Source organism: Sceloporus occidentalis, unplaced genomic scaffold, assembly GCF_023333645.1.
Source record: "Sceloporus occidentalis isolate IW3139 unplaced genomic scaffold, rSceOcc1.0.p SCAF_1, whole genome shotgun sequence".
In the NCBI taxonomy this organism is placed as follows: Eukaryota; Metazoa; Chordata; class Lepidosauria; order Squamata; family Phrynosomatidae; genus Sceloporus; species Sceloporus occidentalis.
In genome coordinates this window covers 274,517,900-274,539,430 of record NW_028316981.1, presented here as the reverse complement: position 1 = coordinate 274,539,430, position 21,531 = coordinate 274,517,900, and the positions used below count along the sequence as shown (strand labels likewise).

Here is a 21,531-nt window from a genome sequence, read left to right as displayed (position 1 = left end):
TGTGTGAGCCTGAGGCTTTTGCCATACCTCAGTGTGTATGAAGGTGAAAGGTAACAGGTTTTCCCTCAATAGGCTCTTAGATGAGAATATACAGAATTGCATTAGAGCATCAACAAGTCAGATTACAGCACTTCTGACTTGTTGATATGAGCCATATCACTAACATTAATTTATGTAGCATGAAACTTTGAAGTGGCAGGTTTTTGTAGTATAAAGTTTGATACAGGGAAATCAGCAGGGGAAGGAAAGCTGAAGAACAGAGAAGCTGTATATTGTGATTCCAGTTCCCTGTGCTTAGGCTTAGTTATAGGCCAGCAGCATTCACCAGACTGATGCCCTCTTTATATGTTGGATTATGACAGTCAGAAGCTCTCAGTTGAGAGATAACAAGGCATAGACCAGAATTTTTGCTGAGGGAACAGTGAGGATTTTTTTTCAGTGTTGTCGACTAGGGTATGAACACAAGATGGGAAAGACTGGAGTTAAAGATAAAACCAAGACTATGTGCCTGTTCAGCAGGATGACTGATAAAATATTTAATGAATAAGAAAAAATATTTAGCTGAAATGCGAGATCTTGGGAGGAAATATGCAAAGTTCCCTCTTGGAAATGCTGCAGTTGAGATGAAACAAGTGTTTCTTTGTATTTGCTAATGCAGCAGAACCAAAAAAATATACCAGGCATCAGATATGTTCAGCAACTCTTGATCGACTGAGAGAGTTTTCCAGCCCCTTGGAGCATCCAAGCAAAAGAATTCATGTAGAAGCTTTTCATGGAACCCAATCTCTGGATTTAAAAAAATGCCAGCATTCTATGGATGAAAACAAGGAAATGAGTGACATTACACATCCTGAGGACATTGATAAGGTGAGGGTAGTTATATCTTTTGAGTTATTTAAAATACATCACTTGCTTCCCCCCAACAGATGCAACATACCATTGCTGAATATGAGACAGTCTCTTTGGTGTTTAAAGTAGGAGTGGGCATTTTTTTCCTGTTGGGGGCTATGGTTATTTAGGAGCAAGTTGTTAAGGGCTGCATGCTCGTTGTAGGAAGGACTGAAACTTTTTGTCTTTTCCCCCCATGTAGTGGGATGCAAGGAGATGAATGATGGTTTGTGTCAAAAGTCTAAACTCCTCTTTTTCAAAAGGCTTTTGAAATTAAGATAAGGAATGTGTGTGGCTTTAGATGCCATTCTTATTTAAAGTTTTAGTTCACTAGAAGTCTAGTAATGTGCATGTATAAGAAGGAAAATGGGTTGGGGACATTTCTCTTTACTGTTTTCTGTTTGCTGGTCCCTTGTCAAATCTTAAAACTATTCTTAGGCTCTCTCTTGATTTAAAATAATGTTTCATAATAAAAATTGTTGATAAAAAGTCTTTGTGTGTAGTTCTGTGTGGGATTTTAGGGCAAAAGATAGGGGACAGAATTCCATTTGCTGAAAAGTAGAAACTTTATTTTTAGCCTGGCACATTTCAGATAATGGTCCTTCTTCAAGGGGATATAACAAGAATAAAGAAACATGGTGCAGTGGTTTAAGTGTAGTACTATGACTCAGAGACCAAGCCGGAAATCTCAGCTCAGCCATGGAAACCTGCTATGTGGCCTTGGGCAATTCCTGTCCTCTGAGCCCCAGAAGAAGGCAATGGTAAACCTCCTCTGAATAAATCTTGTCAATAAGTCCCCATGATAGTTGCAGTTTCGGGTTGTCATGAGTCAGAAACAACTTGAAGACATCTAGCAACAACTGCCTGAGGTCTTTGTGTCAAGTTAACAGGATTTACAGTTGATTATTTAACTGAAGAATACAATCCTCCCCTGTTGTTGATTACCAGAAGGCATTAGAAGCTGATGGTGAGAAGGTTTGCTGATGTGGGATGTCTCCCATGATGTAGGATACTGCTGTACCTTGGATAGGTCAGTGAGTGGAAAATTGCTGCTTGTAGTTGTCCTGCTTGCAATAGCAAGTGTAACATACCCAAAAGGGATGTTTTATGGGAGTTGTACAACTGGCTTTCCCTCCATATTTATGTTGTTCTTCTGGGAGGGATTCATCTGGGCTTCTCACATATGTCAGCCTGGAGCAGATTTTACTTGCTTTTTGAAGACATGCTTTATGCTTAGCCATTCATTTATGGTTTTGTGAAAGAAAAATTATTCAGTATTAAAGATGGTGGGCTGGAATTCAGATGTAGATCAAGTTCAAAGTTCTGACTAGAAGTTGTAACCTGAATCTGACTCACAGTGAATTAAACTAGTTTTGTGAAATGTATCTAGTTGTGTGTTTCTTCACTCTTATATGATCTCTTCTCTTTATAGGAAGAAACGTGCCTTCATATAAGCCAATTTTCTGCTTCAAATACAAGTTTTGAAAATACTCACAGTACATCTGCTGTGACTTTCAATAAATCAACCAAAAGTGTGTATACACCACTTGAGCTCCAGTTCCTAGAAATGAAAAATCAATATAAAGATGCTATTTTGTGTGTAGAATGTGGTTATAAATACAGATTTTTTGGTGAAGATGCAGAGGTAGAGTACTTCTATTTACAGCATTGTGTTCTGAGTATTACTGCTATTAAAATTCATTCATTCTCATTCACTTTAAAAATTCTCATTCACTTTAAAACAGATAGGCGACCCACTGCTTTCTACCAACTTTTGATGACAGTGATCATAATCTTCAGTTATTTTAGCTGAGTTATAGTGTATGTGCAAAAGGTACAATGCTATATCTATAGTCACCCAAGCATATCTGGAATTAGTAGGACTAACCTTCCATGTTTGTTGGGAGAGGTAAGCAACTAAATGCTGATTTGTGGCCCTAAGTGGATTTGTCTCTTGTTCTATGAAAAGAGTTGGGCATTGTATTTATTTAATCATGTATTTGCTATTTAGGTCTTCCTGAACACTGATACATCTGCATAAGTATCCTTTATTCAACAAAATCACAAAACTTCCTTGGAATATGAAATTGGTATTAAGAAGGAAAATGATGGAAGGTTCATGTGAAACTGTTCTGAGTTTCACTGTCTCTAGATGAAATTATATAAAATTCCTAGCTAATAACATGTTAGCACATCATGAGAAGACATGAATCATTGGAAAAAACAATAATGCTAGAAAAGGTGGAGGGAAATAAAAAGAGAGGAAGGCCACATGCTAGATAGATGGACTCTATTAAAGAGATCATGAGTATGAGTTTGCAGGAGTTGGGCAGAGCAGTAGAGGATAGGGGGCCTTGGACATGTCTCATCAGCAGGGTCACCATGGGCCAAGATTTGATGGTTAACAGCAACAACAAAAGCATGTTAGCAAAGTTGTATTTTTCTTTCGGGTTTTTAAACAACAAACCTGCTTCAATTCTTTCACAATATGTGCTCATTAAATCAGTAATTTATAGATAACTAAGATCCATGACATTTCTGTGCCATCAGACTAAACTGCTAATTGTTCTCATGTTTTATAGATTGCTGCTAAGGAACTGAATATCTACTGTCACAAAAATCACAACTTTATGACTGCCAGCATACCAACTCACAGACTATTTGTTCATGTTCGGCGTCTGGTAGCAAAAGGATATAAGGTATTCCTACAAGTAATGTTTTATTTCTTCTCCTGGTATTTTCTGTTTCTACTGTTACTTACTTGCTCAGAGTGACAAGGCTGTTTGCCTAGTTCCATTCTTTAAAAAGTGTCAAACGATGCCTGTAATTCTCACTGATTCCTTTCTGCATTCATCTATGTTGTTTCAGCAAAGGATGCTCTTTGTCCTCCCCCCCCCCCCCCCCATTAGTTCTGCTGTTCTGTATGGCTTTTTCCTATGTCATTCAAATAAAACTTCCTTATAATGACTTATAGTTGAACTGTCTGGCTCAATGTTGTGAACACTGATTGGCAGATGCTTGCCAAGTTTTCAGTCAGGGTCTTTCACAGGTATTAGTGTGCAAAGCATGTGCAATGCCATTAGTAGTCTTTTGATACTTCTATGATTCCCCTTTTGTATCTTTTTTGTTGAATCGTGCGGTGCCTTATGTAGAAACGGAGAAAATACTCTTGTATGACAAGTATGTACTTGTAATTGGGATTCATAGGCCTAAATTATCTCCACCTGTCCACAGCATCATATTTTTGATATTACAATCATTATTGTCATTGAATATAATTTCTTAGTCCAGTGCTTTACAGTTTTTGCTTGCTTTGCAGGTAGGTGTTGTAAAACAAATAGAAACAGCTGCTCTGAAGGCTGCTGGAGAGAACAGAAGCTCTCTCTTTGCCCGAAAATTAACTGCATTGTATACAAAGTCTACAATATTAGGAGAAGATATCCTTATATTCTAATTGAAATGAATTCTTGTTATTAGGATTAAAGATAATAAAGTTAGAATAAAGAAAAATTGAATCACATATGTTTCTTCATGAGGAAATCTACCTGTAGCTAGAGTATGTTTGCAACAGCGGTTCTTTACCTTAGGCTTACATCCACTAATCTGTGAGTAAGCCTCTTTGAACATAATATGGTTTACTTCTGAATAGGCATGTATATAGGAGTAGCTAGGCAAAAGATTGTGCCACCATTGATTGCAATCATCCCCTAAGGGAAAACTGTTATTTCTTTAGTAAAATGTGCTTCCTTGCCCTTTCTTTATCCCTAGAGTTTATCAGCCATAATCGCCTGAATCCTATTGGTTAGTCCCAGGTAAAGTAGAACAATTGAATCAATATAATTTACCTATGTTTGATAGCTATGCTGTATTTGATAAACTGGGGTTGTCAGCAATCTGAGGTCTAGGGGTCACACATGCTTAGAGGGCTATTATTCCATTCTCAGAATATTTATGAATTACTGTATTTTCTGGCGTATAAGACTACTTGTTAACCCAGGAAAATCTTCTCAAAAGTCGGGGCTCGTCTTATATGCCGGGTGTCATCTTATAGGGCAGGTGCTGAAACTTCTGAACCGGACTGGAGAATCTACGGTCGCTGCATATGGTGGAGGGAGCTCAAAAACGGCCGCAGCCACATCCCCACCGTATGCGACGATCGTATGAAAGCAGCTACCACTCTGATAGTCTTGGAGACAGGGAGGGCTGGGCAATCCGAGCAGGCTTTGTATACAACAAGATTTCCTGCTAAGTACCTGCATGTCATTTGAATTAAAATTACCATATTGAAATCAAATCTGATGTTTTTTAAATTTTTATTTGGTGTGCGTTGGAAGAGGGGTAGTCTTATATGGCGAGTACATCCCAAACTCTATATTTTAACTGGAAAAGTTGGGGGTCGTCTTATACGCCCAGTCGTCTTATATGCCGGAAAATATGGTATTCATATTTTTTGTTTATGCAAAATATCCTCCAGAAGAAGCCTTTTCTCTTTTTCTCCCCCCCCCCCCCCAAAAAAAAATATGGGAAAAATACTCGTAGTTTCTAGTTTAGAGAAAAGGTGACCAAAGGGGATATTACAAATGTTTGTAAAACAAACTGTGGAGAAACAATTTTTTCCTCTCTCTCTCTCTGCTGGAATTTATGTCAATGTAACCCTACCTAGATTGAAACAAAGTACTTTTTTACACCATGACCCAGTCAAGATAGAATACCGTATTTTCTGGCGTATTAGATGACTTTTTAACCCCTAAAATCTTTTTGAAAGTTGGGGGGTCGTCTAATACGCCGGGAAGGCTCTGCTGCCGGCGCAAGGGCCAGCGGCCTTGCCCTCCTCCCAGGCCCCGCGGAGCCCGGGAAGGAGCGCCGCGGCCTGGCGCGAGGGCCGCCGGCCTTGCCCTCCTCCCAGGCCCCACGGAGCCCGGGAAGGAGCGCCGTGGCCTGGCGCGAGGGCCGCCGGCCTTCTCCTCCTCCCAGGCCCCGCAGAGCCTGGGAAGGAGCGCCGCGGCCTGGCGCGAGGGCCACCGGCCTTGCCCTCCTCCCTGGCCCCGCGGAGCCCGGGAAGGAGCACGTGGCCTGGTGCGAGAGCCGCCGGCCTTCTCCTCCTCCGAGACCCCACGGAGCCCGGGAAGGAGCGCCGCGGCCTGGCGCGAAGGCCACTGGCCTTCTCCCTCCTTGGATTTTAAGGAGGGGGGTCTTATACGGCGAGTATATCCCAAACTCTATATTTTTACAGGAAAAGTTGGGGGTTGTCTTATACGCCCAGTCATCTTATACTCCGGAAAATACGGTAATTTCAGTCCAATATGTCATGATATATTGGTTTATCAAAGAACTGTGTAGAAAACTAGTTTTCCTTAACATTTGTTAAATGTGAATCCTCTGCTGAAATTGAATAATCCTGTGGATGCTGAAGAAATACCATCTGATGTCTGTGATAATTATCTCCTCTGTATCTCGGAAAGCAAAGAAAATATAAAGGATAAGAATCAAAATGTTCACATAGGCATAGTGGTAAGTATTCTTGAAGAATTTTTGTGGTCTTGAGACTTTTTGGGTTCCTGTTTGTACAGTCAGCCATCTCCATTCACGGGGGTTAAGGAAGCAGGATCCTTGTGAAAGTGAAAAAACTGCAAATACAGTGGAGGTGGGGCAGGGCTCCCTCCCAGGAAGGCTCCTCAGGCAGCTGGGAGGCTCCCCGAGGGGAATTATGAAGAATATGTGTAGCTGCCACCCCCTTTTAAAGCCTGGTGCTGCTTAAAACGAGTTCACGCTCTTCCTACCCTCCAGCAGCTCAGACTTCATGGAGAACTATTGAGAGCTGTCGCCCCAAATCCAAGGGCCATGGAGAGCATGGAAGCAGTTTGTCAAAGGAATCTAGCAACCCCTTTCCACTTAGAGTCACACAAGAGTCTTGCTTGCCTGGGGAGAAAAAGCTGCTGAAAGGGTGCAGAGCTCTCTCTGTGTGCCTGAAGCTGGGAAGGGGTTGCTAGATCCTTTCTGACTAACTGCTTCCACACACTCCCTCTCCCCACCACCCGATCTGGGGCGATTGCTCTTGATAGCTCTCCACGGTTACTACTTTAAATATTTTTGTTTTCTTTTTTTAAATTAGGTGTGGGCCAAGCAGTAAAGCAAACTTTTCTACAAAGATTTTAAACTGCATTAAACTTCTCTTTCACTTCTCCATGTTTGTGTTTGATAGCTATGTTGTGTTTCATAAATTGGGGTTGTCAGCAATCTGAGGTCTAGGGGCCACACATGCTTAGAGGGCTGTTACTTCATCTGCAAAATATTTATGAATGATTATATTTTTGTTTATGCAAAATGTCCTCCAGAAGAGGCCTTTTCTTTTCTTTTTTCCCTTTTTTCCCCACAACAAAATGTGACTGGAACTCAATTATGGTTTTGGTAAAACAAACCCCATATCAAGCTTAATATAGAGAACATAGGAGAATTTTGAATAAAAATGTGTTTTTCTGAAAAATATGTTTGTATAATCACTGACCCTTGGAGGACCACACTATCCCTAACACAACTCTAGAGGGAGAACAAAGAACATTATGAGCTGGATAGTCTTATTAGTCAATGTTTATTAACCAATTATTACTACAAATACAGCAATTTTAATCTATGTATAATCTATCTAATTCTTTCTTTTTTTCAGGCTGTCCAGCCTACTACAGGAGAAATTATTTTTGACAGTTTTCAGGATTCTGCAGCTCGCTTAGAACTGGAAAGTTTAATTTTACGCCTACAGCCTGTTGAGATTATTCTTCCTAAGGATGTGTCAGATCAAACTGAAAAACTTATCAGTGCTATCACTTCCCTAAGGTAGGTCAATCTGAAATCTGATGCTTTGTTTTCGACATTGGTACCAGTACTTGAGATTAGCCCAAACCACAACAGCAAGACAATATGAAAACTGAACAGAAAGCCCAGAAAATATGATGGGAAAGAAATAGAAAATTGTAATTAAGATATTCATAGTTCTCCATCTATAAATTTGTGCATTAATACATATAGGTCAGTACCTGTGCAGACTGACTTTTAGAATCTAGATAGCAAAGCATTCTAGTAGTATTCCTTCCATTCCTTACACACATATCTCAGAGGTCATCTCCTACGTTGTCTATCACAATAATAGTATCTGTAGCCCAGTCTTTCTACGTTTTACCTGAGATACTTTTCCTCATTTGTTGTCTTCATTCCCATCCCCCCAAAAATCTTTATGTGAAGTTATTTTGTCAGCAGAGATGATAATATTTAATTGGCAAGATTTAAGTCCACAGCTCTATGACCTCTCTTTCAACAGTGTATTGATTGTGGTTGTAAGCTTTGTTCATCAGATCAACAAGATAAATGTCTTATTTTAGAGATTACACCCCATCATTGCATCTGTTCAACCTTTACTGGACAAGTGTAGGGAAACAGGTCTGCTGACATGGGAACATACAGTACAGTTTGTAGAATTATTCATTACTATGTCAGAACCAGTAGTTTATAAATTGTATAGTATATGGTAACCACTGAGTTTAACTATGGTTGGTACCAAGGCTGCATCTTAATTCTTGGTATGGTAGTGATAATGATGCAGTTGATTGGAAATCCCTTACTTGAACCTTAGAATAGGGCCTGTAATGGTAAATGGCTGAAGATGATCTATGCAGAAAGAGAGAACCAAAATAAGTCATTTGACATCTTAATTCAAGAGGTTCTAATCTGAACACTCCCTTTGGAATCTACTATCCTGACCTCAGTTACCTCTGTTGCAGAATTTTCACCTGCTTAGCAAGATGTCCTCTCAGTTCACTCTCAAAGGCTAAGATTTGTAATGCGTCTGGTCATCAGGAGTGAGAAGAATGTTAGAATTAATACTGTTCTTGTTCACCGCAGTTGAGAGATGGTCATGGCCCCCAGGACCAGAACCAAAGATATCCTGATCAAAAGATTCTCTCAGTTGTACTATTTTGATGGGCATTCATGTTCATATTATTACAGTACTATTATCCTTGTGATCATTGTGAATGCCATTTCCTTTAATTATCATTGTGTGTGGTCTAGACTGGTCCTAAAGGAGGTACTCCCCTAGTCATCATTCACAATTTTCAAGATAGCTCTCTCTGTTCAGAACAAGAGATACATTTCCCAATTCATCTAGTTGTCCCTAATACAGTCTGGCAACTTGCCAAAGGCTAATTCTACACAGCTTGTAGCCATCAGTTAATGAGCAAGCACAGTCACAGGGCAGCTTACAGTTCAGCAATGTCCAAGTCAGGTAAACAGCATCCAGAGTCACTAAATACAGTCCAGATCAAGCACAGAGTTCAGGTACATGATGGAGAGCTAGGGTGGTCAAATAATCTCCGACAACTCCTGAAGGGCCAGGAAGCCCAGGAAGCTTTCCACTCCACCACATGCATCTGAGGAAAATGGGTTCAAATCTGTGAAAGCTCATGCTACTAAATTCTGTCATTCAGTTAGTTTCAGGAGTGTTGCAGAATCCCTTTGCATACTGATAGCTGATGTAGACAGTTAACATAAGTTGGGCCTGGAACAGATGGGCCAAAAGAAAGCAGCTTTTAGCTGCTTTGGGGGCTCTGATGCTGTAGCCTGGTCTTTTGGGCCAGAGCAAAAAGGAACCAGGGATAATTCAGCCCCCAGCGGCACAAGTTGGGGCCAGTGGCAGTGGCTTGCTTTTGGAGTAGGCTGTGCAGTTGCTGCAGTCCCGATCAACTTGTGGCCAGAGTGGTTTCAGGCCTCTCCCTCCTGCCCGCCTGCTCCAGGCCTCAGAGACAGAATCCATTTTCCCCTGGTTTTAACTGGGGATTAAAAAAATGCACATACACAACTAGTGATATTTATTGAGATAAAAAAGCACTTCACCACTAGAGGGTCCTATAGATTTCCATTTTTGATTAGTGTCTCCTATAATGTTTCTGGTTTTTTTCTCCAAATATTTTCATTGGGCACATTCCACAGGAAAATAGAGTGATCAGTTCAATAGCTTTCTTGGTTTTCTTTCTTCTCTTGGGAATTAGGCATACATTTCATATGGGAAGGGATTTAAAACCTTGCTGAGGCATCCTTGCAGCAAGGAGAAGGAAAGAATGAACCCTAGTTTTAGTAAACTTTGTGCTCAGAAACAAACACATGCATCACATCTGGTATAAACATTGTGTTGAGCTTGAGTATTGAATTTATTGAAATCAAAATGTTCTAATTTGAACAATGTTAATTCCTTATAAAATGTTAGCATGTGAGTATACATAACTCTGTGCGTAGAAATACAAATACTAAAAAACAAAGTATTTTAATTCATATATTACATCAAGTGGTGGGGGGATGACATGTGCCTGTAGATATAAACTGGGCCTAGGGGGAGAAAGTTGAAGAACCACTGCTCTAGTTTGTTTCTTCTTATAAATTGGAATTTGGTTTGTGTAAAGGTTTAAAGGCACAGGAAGCATTGCTGTCTTAAAGCATCTTGTTACCTACTGTACTGATAGGAGTGAGATGGCTATATGAGTAGTTTATTGAGAACGTCCTCTGTTTTGGCAAACAGCAATAATCTTGGGAATGTAGACATGGAAGAAATATAATGCAGTACAGTTGGCCCTTCTTATACATGGATTTTTTATACATGGATTCAAGCATACACGGTTTGAAAACGTTCAAAAAAGTATAATTTTCAAATATCAAACCTTGATTTTCCCTTTTTTAGAAGGGACACCATTTTGCTATGTCATTATATTTAATGGGACTTGAGCATACACGGATTTTGTTATACACGAGGGATCTTGGAACCAAACCCCAGCGTATAACAAGGGTCCACTGTATTAAGTTTGTCACACTGTTCTGTAGGTTTTGTTTGCCATTTCACACCAACAGTTTGCCTATGTCAGTTGTTTTCATTCATTTGTCACTTTCATTCCTTTGTCACTTTGTTAGGCTTTTAAACAGTTTCTTTGTAGCCAACTTCACATGTCTCAGATATCTATTTAAAAGAGTTATTCTATCTTCTTCATCAGACAATTTACCTACTGGCTTCTCTGTGGGTGTTTTACTTACATTTCTGATACAGATTATTTAACCTTGCTGGAATTGGAAGTAAACTCTGCCTTGAAGGATTCTTTTCTGCTTTTTTGGCACTGATTTTTCCCCCAAACTCTGTGTCTTAATTTTTCATTTAGCTGGATTTTTGACCTATTAATTATCCCTGTATTCCAGGAGAGTCTGCTACTAATAATGTAAAGTCTCCTTTTAGTAGACTTCCAGTTATTTCAGTCTGTGTGAACTGTAAGGTATCTTTCATTTGATGTATCAGTTGAGCCATTCTTTTTTCCTTCAATTTTTCTTTTGTCTTTCCCTTCTCATTGTAAAGCTGTTTATCTGAAGGTTATAAAAGAGGCAGTTGGCCAAACAAACAGATATCCTTACAGTACAACAGCATATTATGTTCCTGATTGATGAAGAAGATCATCAAGGATAATGCTGTTGATGGCTACTAGACATGAAGGTTGTATGCAGTCCACCCTCCTTATTGGTGGATGTGTCATCCACAGATTTAACTATCCACAGACAGCAAGTCCCCATTTTGGTTAATGTTGATATGTGCATGTGCCTGCACTCATAGAACCACACACGCTGCCATTACTTTTAATGCGACGAGCATGCACTGATTTTCGTATCCATGAGGGTGAGGGGGTGGGTCTGGAATGGATCCCCTGTGAATATGGAGTTCTGACTGTATTATGAACATAGCCAGTATAGCTCAGTACCAATTTTCTGGCAAATGAGGGGAACAGAATTATTTAAATGCATGTCCTCTTTTTGGGTTTCCATTAAGCAAGTGGTTGGTTACTGTACGAACAATATTCTGGCAAGATTAGCCTTTGATTTGATTCATTACTGATCTTGCATTTTTAGGCAGCCAGGGCAGAACCAGCCACTGTATAGGACCAGCTGAAGCCAATTCCTTGTTGCTGAGATGGGTAATTGCTTTGCCATTTTTAATCAAAGAGCGTTATGAGAAAGTTAAGGACTTTATTTTGCCGATTGTTAATTTCTTAGCAGGAAAGAAATTTTGCTTTCTAAACACTTCAGCCATGAGTAAATTTTGGCACTTTTGATAGCCTTCTCTCCCCTGCTCATTTGTTTCATTCAGTGCCTTTCCCTTTGGTTTCTTGTGTTATTATTTTTTAGATCTTTCACTGGTGGCAAAGAAATGTGACAGTGAGGTTCACTGAACTGTTCCCTTCTTTGGTAACCTACCACAGTAATAAAGTGAGCAAATGCCCAGTTCATGATACTGCAGTTCCTGATTTGTGACTTTTGGGTAGCAGTAGGAAGGGAATGAGTCCATAACCAAACAACTCCTGTAGAATGCCTTTTTACAGGAAACATCAACATTCCTCCTATTCCTTTAATGTAACAGGCTTGTAGTGACAAAATCTTTAGCAGTCTTTCACATTGCTATTCCTAGAACCAACATCATAGGATTTGCTTTTTATCAGTGCCTTGAGAAGCTACTTTTGTGGATCTCAAAAGGGAATCTTCCACTACTGACAATCTCACACTGCAGCATCCTAGTAAAATAATACCGGGTTGGATGGCTGTGTCTTGCTTACATAGGAGCAATTGCAGTTTAAAACATGAAGCTTTTGGGTTTTTTTTATATGTGACTGCCTTGTGAGATAGATGATGTAGCATCAAGCTGTTCAGGATACAAAGGCCCAGAATGGACCTCTTCCCCTGAACTGGAAGGATTCTCCTGGGTTGTCCATTGTTTCTGTGGTTCATGGTTCTCAGCTTCTGGCTTGCCCATGACTGCTGCAGCCTAAATGGTTTGATAGCTTGCCATAGTTAGACTGTGGTGTTGTGAGCTGAATCAGTTTAGGTTACTTTCAATTCAGATTTATATTTAATTTCTGGATGCCTTCCAGTTCTAATACATCTCTTCTTTTTACTTCCCATAAAATCTTTTGTTCTTAGTTGTTTAGAACCCAACAGATAAAAGAAAATACTCATATTTGGGGGGGAGGGCATAAAATATGCGTACATTTTAATAATCTGAATAGTGGAGTACTGTCACAATAGGAACATTCCTAGTTTAAAGTCTAGAAATAGCATAAAATGTTTATATAAGTTGCTTGGGATTTTTTTTTTTTTGCAGGATTGTTTAAATATTCTAAAGTCTTATGAAGATTGTATAAATTTTTCTAAGTCTGAAATATGGATCAAAATGTTTGATAACCACAAACAAGCAAAGCAAAATTTGGAATCAATGCAGAGCCCAAATTAAGTGTGGGGCTACTCCCTCCTCCAATGACAGGTTGGTGTTGCTCCCCACTCTTCATTTCAGTTAACTATAGCTAATGATAACTGGACTGTTAATCAGTTAATTCAAATCACAGAATGATGGTTACAAATTATTCTGCTTCACTATAGCATAACCTTTTGTAACGTATGCACTATCAGCAATGTATAATAGTTTTTATAATGTTAAATAAGGGCAAGGAAGATACTCAATGAATAAAGCTCTTTAATAAAAGAAAAGTCTAATCACAGTTACTTAAATATCTGAAATCCTGATTTGCAGCCCTAATTGATGTGAATTAAACTCTTCCAATTTTCTAGAGGACTGGCAATCTTTGGACAGCTTCCTAAGTGAGTTATTTAACAAGTCTTGGGAATTACATCATGGTAAAGTTTAAGTGTGTGCTATCAAGAATGAGAGATAAACAAATATTGTGATTCTACTGTCTAAAACAGTACACTCGTCCCTGCACATTTGCAGCTTTGACTTTTGCGGATTTGATTGTTCATGGATTTTATTATGTTCTCTCTCTAGGAATATCTAGATCCTCCAGCACAACTCTATGGTCAACTTTAACCAAAAGTTGCACTGAAGGACCTAGAGATTCCCTGAGAGAACACTTCACTAGGCATTTATAGCTCTATCCAATGCAATTCTGTGGTCAGTGTCTGCCAGATGTTGACCACAAAGTTGCACTGGAGGATCTAGAGATTCTTAGAGAGGTGTTCTCTCAGGTAAAAACATGGTGTTTTTGTTATTTGTGGTTTTTCCACATTCACGGGGGTCCTGTGCCCCTAACACCAGCAAATGTTGAGAGATGAGTGTACTTTGTTGGTTTGAAATGTACCACATTCAGGTTTATTATGGTTATTTCTGGCCTGTTACAGACTGCCAAAATAAAGCTGCTTCGGGTCTCTTTGGAGGTATGCTGTTTAAATGATGCATGCATCTGAAGAATCCGGAAGCTGCACCAAAGCTGCACTCCAGTGCTTAGGAATGGAGTGTGGCTTTGGTGTGACCTCCGGACTCTTAGGACCCATGAATCATTTAAATAGCATACCTCCAAAGAGACCCGAAGCAGCTTTATTTTGGCAGTCTGTAACAGGCCACTGTTTCTCTGGTTTGTTCTTTGATATGCTTAGGCTGTACTATCCACTTGTGATTAGAAGGAGGTTTTTATAACCCTTTCTAAAGAAAGGAGTGAGATTATTGCTGGCAATTTAGGCCTCATTCTTTCTACTTTCATGTTAAATTCCACCTGTATACTACCTAGATCCCTGCACTGACCTCATCTGTACAAGTTCAGCTGTTGGCACTTCACCACTTATAACTACTGTATGTACTCATATACAAGTCTAGAAATTTTAGTTTAAAAATTGACCTTAAAAACCTTAATCAACTGAGCAGGACAGGGACCAGATTTAGGTGGCACACTTGGTCAGATCCAGTGTCACTGTGGAGGCTGAATTAACTGCAAGTCAAGATCTGAGCCAGGCTGCCACCTTATGAGTGCGGAAAATTTTCATGATTTGCTATCTGGAATTTCTGGAATCTGACGCAGAAGAGTTAAATTGCAAGGAATTTCTGGTTCCCTCTGAAAAGCTGAGGTGCTTTCTCCTCTGCAAGACTTAATAGACTCTGACGAATCACCCTTGCCTTTTGAAGCAAAGGGAGAAGAAACTGCTTTGTAAGAGCCAATTCTATTAAATAGGAAACAGTGCTAATCAAGCACCTGGTGTCCAAAGGCAGCTCCTTATCTTCCAGCAGCTGCTGGGAGTCCTCATTACTTGCAGCTGTTAATTCTCCTTCACTGGACGTGTGCTTGGTGTTTACGTGTTTTTGGGGATTCTAGATTTCTCAGCTGGCTCCATTTAATGACTCTGTCTCCCCCTTTTTGGGTCTGGTTATCTGGACTATTGGCTTTGTGTATTGATTTATGGACTGGCTGGCACCTTGGCCCTGCGCTTTCCTTCATCTTCAATTAACTTCTTGGATTACCTGTGCATGACCTGGGCTGGCTGGATTAATTTATGTGTTGCCTCGTCCCAGTCTCGCTAGACACTTGCTGCCTGTATGTTTAGGGAATGGATCATGGGAGAGGGAAATGAGGAATTAGCAAGTGGATAGGCAGAAACATCTCTAAAAAAATCGTAGGAAGCTGCTTGGCCAAACCAAGATTCATAATCCTCCAATAAAATCTGTAACTGAGCAGGAATTTGAATCTAGTTTTCCAGACTCCAAAAACATCACTCTCGCCATTACACAGCACTGATTGATGTTCCTGTCCTGTAAAGCATTGCTTCTTAAGCCTTTCTGATGACAACTCCCCCCCTCCCCCCATGTGCTATATTTGAATACCAGTAGATAGATGGACTCTATTAAGGAGGTCACAGGTATGAGTTTGCAGGAACTAAGCAGAGCAGTGGAGAACAGGAAGTCTTGGAGATGTCTCATATACAGAGTGGTCATGGGTCAAGATTGACTCAAGCTTGGTTAATAACAAAAACTATGTACCCATACTGTATTTGAGCCTGTTGCTTACAATGGTTTCTTCCTTTCTGGGAAAGTCCCCAGAGACTAGCAGCTGATGGCTTGTTGACTGGCACTGGTTTATGGACCACCACTTCAAGTACAGTGGACCCTTGTTATACGCTGGGGTTTGGTTCCAGGATTCCCCCATGGATAACAAAATCCATCTGTGCTCAAGACCCATTAAATATAATGGCAGAGCAAAATGTTGTTCCTTATAAAAAATTGAAAATCAAGGTTTGATATTTGAAATTTATCCTTTTTTAGAGTATTTTCAAATCGTGGATGCTTGAATCCGTGTATAAAAAATCCATGTATAAGAAGGCCAACTGTAGCATTACAGTACCATGTCCTAAACGTTCTTTGACATTTTCACTCTTGCAACTCTGTCTTTGCCCTTGCTCCCTGTGTTTAAATAAAAGTAAGTTAAAACTTGCCTGTTTATTTACATTTAATAGAACTGCAGAAAACATGTAAATGCGATCACCTAATTGTGTAGAAAGATAAACACATACAAATACACATATATAGTGTATGTATTTAAATGTGTAGAATCATTAAGAAGAGTAATGATTATGACTTTATAAGTAATCAATGTTTATTGATTAGCCCAGGGGTAGGCAACCTGCGGCCCGCGGGCCGGATGCGGCCCGGCAAGGCCTTGGGACCGGCCCCTGCTCGGTCCTGCCACCAATTGCCGCCGGGGCCTTTGGGGGGCAATTGTCTATAGAAGCCTCAGAAACATGCATTTATATTAACATTTTTTAAAAAATCAGCAATTTTTTTTGCGTGCCCTCCATTTTTTTTAAAAAAAGTGTCTTCCATTTGAAAATTTTGTCCTACATTTGTCCTGGTTTATTTATATATTTAAATTTTTTTAAAAAATATTTATTTATTTATTTTTTGGCTTCGGCCCCCCAGTTGTCTGAGGGACAGCAACCCGGCCCCTGGCTCAAAAAGGTTGCCTACCCCTGGATTAGCCCTTAGGCCATCTCAAAATAACACAAAAGCAGGTAAAGCATGCTATAAAATTCTATAGAAGTTCTATAGAAATTAGAAACAGCTAAAATATAATTGTATAATTTCAAGTAGTCTGTAACTCCGCTTCGATCCATTGGGAGAGGCAGGGAAACATAAATAATATAGCCCTGATAGCCATTAGGGCTGAAGGGCGGGATATAAATACCTAAATAAATAAAACAAAATAAAATTTTTTTTATTGTTATAATAAACCTAAAATATGGATAAAATACTGTATAGATATCATGTGAATGCCATACAATATAAGTACAATACCCAAAATGAAACAGTTATAAAACTGATTATAAAAATCTACATAAAACATTCAAAATACAAAAATGGGTAAAAGAGAGAGAAAAAGTTACAGCTTTAAAGTAATAGTACATAAAACAAAAGACTGAACATCAATCACACATCAAAATTACTCATTACCTCTACAGTCTACCCCAATTGTCTCCATATATCTAGCTCTCAACTGTATTGCTTTACATAGAAACCGAGCTGTGGTGGTAGATATTTTTGAATCTTGACCACTCATGAAATATGAAGTTCTGACATGGGTATCCCAGAACATTGGTAGTTTGATATAGGGACCAAGGTACTGGTCTCTTTCCTGTTGGTACAACTTACGCTTGAATAGAATATGAACTAAATCCTCAATTTCTCATTCTTCACAAATACAATTTTGTTCATTGTAAGGAACAACATTAAATCTTCCATATCTTACCATAGTGTCAAGCTGATCAAATCTAGCTCAAGTAAATACCTCCCTCAGGTATTTTGGCATTTGTATTTTTAGATAGTTAGCTCATTGAAAAGTGTGTTTTAATCGGCTCAGCCATTTTAAATTGCCTACCTTACTAAGGGTGGCTATATCTTTTTGGGCCTTGATATCTAGGACTCTCTGTCCCACAACCTTTTTTGCTTGATCATTAACTGTTCAAGTTACAGGAAAACCACAGTCATTATAAAGTTTGTTATTTGCATAAACCAAGAGGACTGAAGATGGGATTGGGACTGTTCTAAGAGACATAATCTTGGTAGTCTATCTGCCTCCATTTCATTGATTTTACACCAGTAATTAAACACTTTGATTTTGGCTTGTGAATGAATTGAATATATTTCTAGTTCAGCTCTAACAGCAGCCGCAGATATCCTCTTATCTACACCCAATATACATCTCAGATATTGAGACTGTGCTAGTTCTACTACTGAAATGGGATTTAGACCACAAACTTCTGCTGCGTATGAAAGCATAGGTGTAACCTTAGCTTTATATACATTAATTATTGGGGTTAGAGAGTCAGGGTACTTGTGAGCGTTTAGTTTAAAGTATGAGATTCAAATGAGCCTTTGCTCTAAGTGAACTCCTTTGATGATAGCATGACCAGGATCCATTTTCTGAGAATGTTACACCTAGATAGGAGATGCTCTTTATGTGATCTATTGGCTTGCCCTCTAATTGCCATCTGTGTCTCTTCGTTTGTTTACCAAATACCATTATGTTTGACTTAGATTTGTTAATAGTTAGAAAATTATTCTGACACTAACAACTAAGTCTTTTTAACAGTCTTCGCATACCTACTTGTGAGTATGATAACAATATCATATCGGCATAAAGCAAAGTGTTACACGGAGTATGTAGGACTGTTGGCATATGGACTGTAGAATCTTTCATTTCAGATGGCAGGTCATTAATATATAAATTAAATAATGAGGGGGCTAATAAGCACCCTTGTCTTACCCTTTTGTATGTATCGATTTTATTTGTTATGGCTCCATTTAATCCAAATCTCACTCTCAAACATGTATCTGTATAAAGGGTTTTTATTAATAACAACAATCACAATTCAATTTTTATTCTATTCACTGTATCAAATGCTGCAGAAAGATCTATCAAAGCAGCATATAGAAGTTTTTCTTTGCTGGTATATTTGGCAATCATATGGCTTAGAATAAAACAGTTATCAGTGGTAGATTGCTTCTGTCTAAATCCTGCTTGTTCTTCTGTTAGAATTCCATTATCATTAACCCAGCTTTCCAGTTTGTTCAAAAGGAACGCGTGTAAATTTTAGCAACAATATCTATTAGGGTAATTGGCCTATAATTACTGGGATCCTTATAAATGAGGATCACTATAGCTATCTTCCAACCAACTGGTTTCTGACAAGTATTATTTATATGCATGAACAAACCTGTCAAAAGTGGTACCCTCCAATCACTAAAATGTTTGTATAATTCTGCTGGTAAGAAGTCCTCCCCTGGAGCTTTGTTATTTTTCAGACCATTAATAGTAGACACGATCTCTTCTTCAGAAACTGGTGGCCGGGGGGCAGGGTTTCAATACCTAAGGGATCGGAACTTAAATGGTGGATCTCAGTGGAATTGTTTGAGTAAAGAAATTGCAAGATCCATGTACTTAAAAATATTTTCATTAATCTACAGAAAAGCTTAAAACGATTAATTGGAAAATTGGCAATGGCATTTTCCTAGCTGTCAGTGGCTTTTTAAATCCGTATTAACTTTTAAAAGGAAACATTAATTAGAAGAGTAATTGCATAGCCAGCTGTCCATTGCTTGCTGTCCAATACCTTATATTGAGGAGATTGCAAAGCCAATGTCAGAATGTAGGGGAGTAGTACTGTATTTAAAACTTGCTTGTACCTGGTGGATCTTCAAGTAGTTTGGTTTATATTACACCCTCTTAGTTGATGAAACAATTAGAGTACTTCGATTCAATAATAATAATAATTAATAATTTGTTTTATTTATATACTGCTATTCCAAAGATCATAGCGGTGAACAGCAAGTAAGCTAATTCGCAAGTAAGCTAATTTAGAATTTTTTTCTTTGCAAAATGAGCAGTGGCTAAAATATAGTGGAATGCTATAAAAACATAATTCCAGTTGATTGATCTTGTGTGCAAATGTCTAATGTGTGTTATGGTTGCATCATCCAAACTATTATAAAGTTAAAGCTACATTGTAAACATTTTGAAAGAAAACTGGAGCCCTGGTGGCGCAGTGGTTAAATGCCTGTACTGCAGCCATTCACTCAAAACCACAAGGTTGTGAGTTCAAGACCAGCAAAAGGGCCCAAGCTCGACTCAGGCTTGCATCCTTCCGAGGTTGCTAAAATGACTGTTGGGGGCAAATTAGCTTACTTTCTAATTAGCTTACTTGCTGTTCACCGCTATGATCTTTGGAATAGCGGTGTATATATATATATTTTTTTAAAAAAAGCTCAAAGGATGTTTGGAGTGTTTGTAAAGTCATGTCAATTTTTAATTCATATGTAAGTAGGCAGTACCTTTCCTTTCAGTGGGAGAGTGAATTTCTGTTCTGTGTTACTTATATACTGGGTGTTAGAGAAACACAGCGAAGAATAGTGGTGCTTCCTACCAGTGCAGTTAAGGTGTGTGTTCAGGCCCCAGTTCTCAATAAGTTGGCCTTTGGGGGCTACTCAGTGATGGTGTGTACTGTGCAGATAGTTTGTAGTACAGTGTGCAGTGTAGTACAGCCCAACAGCTTAGAAATGTGTTTTTATTTCTCCACTTGCAGTTTTCTTTAGTATGTTTTTCCTATGTATTGAATCAGTTATGAAATTCTCATTTTTTCAAACATCTAATAGTGTTGTTTGTTTAGAACATTCTGTTTGATTAGAATGTTTCCTGTTGCTGACATCTAGAATAGGAGTAACACGCTGCTTTTGCAAAGTTCTCTTAATTTTTTCCTCTCTTATTAAACTTCATTTCTAAGTTTCTTGGGCTTAAGTTGAAATGTCTCCATATGTTGTTGTGTGCCTTCAAATTGTTTTGGACTTATGGCAACCCTAAGGCAAAACTTTCATAGGGTTCTCTGATACTGTGTGACTTGCCAATGGGTTTCCATGGCTGAATGTGGAATTCCATCTTAATCTCCAGAGTCAAACTATTATGCCCTGCTAGCTGTGTATCAAGTTTGGGAATTATATGGCCTTCCAAGTGTTGTAAGACTATAATTCCCAGCATTAGCAGTTGATGGCTTGGGTTGCTGGCACTTGCAGCACAGCAAGATCTGAAAGACAAGGTGATTCCTAACTCTTTGTATTCTCTTCCCTCCTGACCTAGATTATCCCTCCTCTACCCCTTTCCATCCACTTGTTTTCTGTTGTAGTTATCTAGTTCCTCATCATGGATTGCTCTTCTTCCTGATGTCTGACATACTTCCCTGCTTTTAGATCCGAATGTCTTCTTAGGAAGCATCTTCTAGTCTTGGCTTTTCCTGATTCATTCTCCTAAGCTTTTGTCCCTAATGTGTCTTGTCTTGACTTGTCAGTTGAATTATATGATTTATTTAAAACAAATGGTCCCCAAACTGCTCAGCAAGGCTGCTGTGACGGATGAGGCCTCTTTGTTGGCCTCCATGAATGAAGATGAGATGATGATTTGCTTGTCCTGATGGGCCAGATGAGGTGACATGACTAGGGCAAACTTTTTGCAGTTTTGGTGAGTGAACAGCAGCAAGTCTCTGCAGTGAATTCCAGAGAGTAGACGTCAGCAGGCTGAATTGTCGCCACTGCTGAGAGAGTTAGGGAATGGATTGGTTGACTGATGTGTGTTTGTGACGAAGGAGTAGTTGTGCGGTTGTTTGTCTGCAGCAGTGGGCAAGCTGTGTGTGTCCACAACCCACCCACCCTCCCTCCCTCTCTGTCCCATTTGCCTCTGTAGTGATATTTCTTCTCTCTGTTGTGTGAATGTGTGTGTCCCTGCATGCAGCTGCGTGGCACACAGTGTGTGT

At 39.2% G+C, this 21,531-nt stretch overlaps 1 protein-coding gene across 1 annotated transcript in view; it reads left to right on the top strand.

The window, feature by feature from the left end:
* MSH3 (mutS homolog 3) overlaps positions 1-21,531 on the top strand; it is a 74,366-nt gene that overhangs the window by 3,982 nt on the left and 48,853 nt on the right. The window contains exons 3-8 of the mRNA XM_089493845.1: positions 659-867; positions 2,321-2,533; positions 3,471-3,587; positions 4,208-4,325; positions 6,257-6,399; positions 7,553-7,719. Coding sequence (XP_089349971.1) covers positions 659-867; positions 2,321-2,533; positions 3,471-3,587; positions 4,208-4,325; positions 6,257-6,399; positions 7,553-7,719 — 967 coding nt within the window. The remainder of the gene's footprint in view (positions 1-658; positions 868-2,320; positions 2,534-3,470; positions 3,588-4,207; positions 4,326-6,256; positions 6,400-7,552; positions 7,720-21,531) is intronic.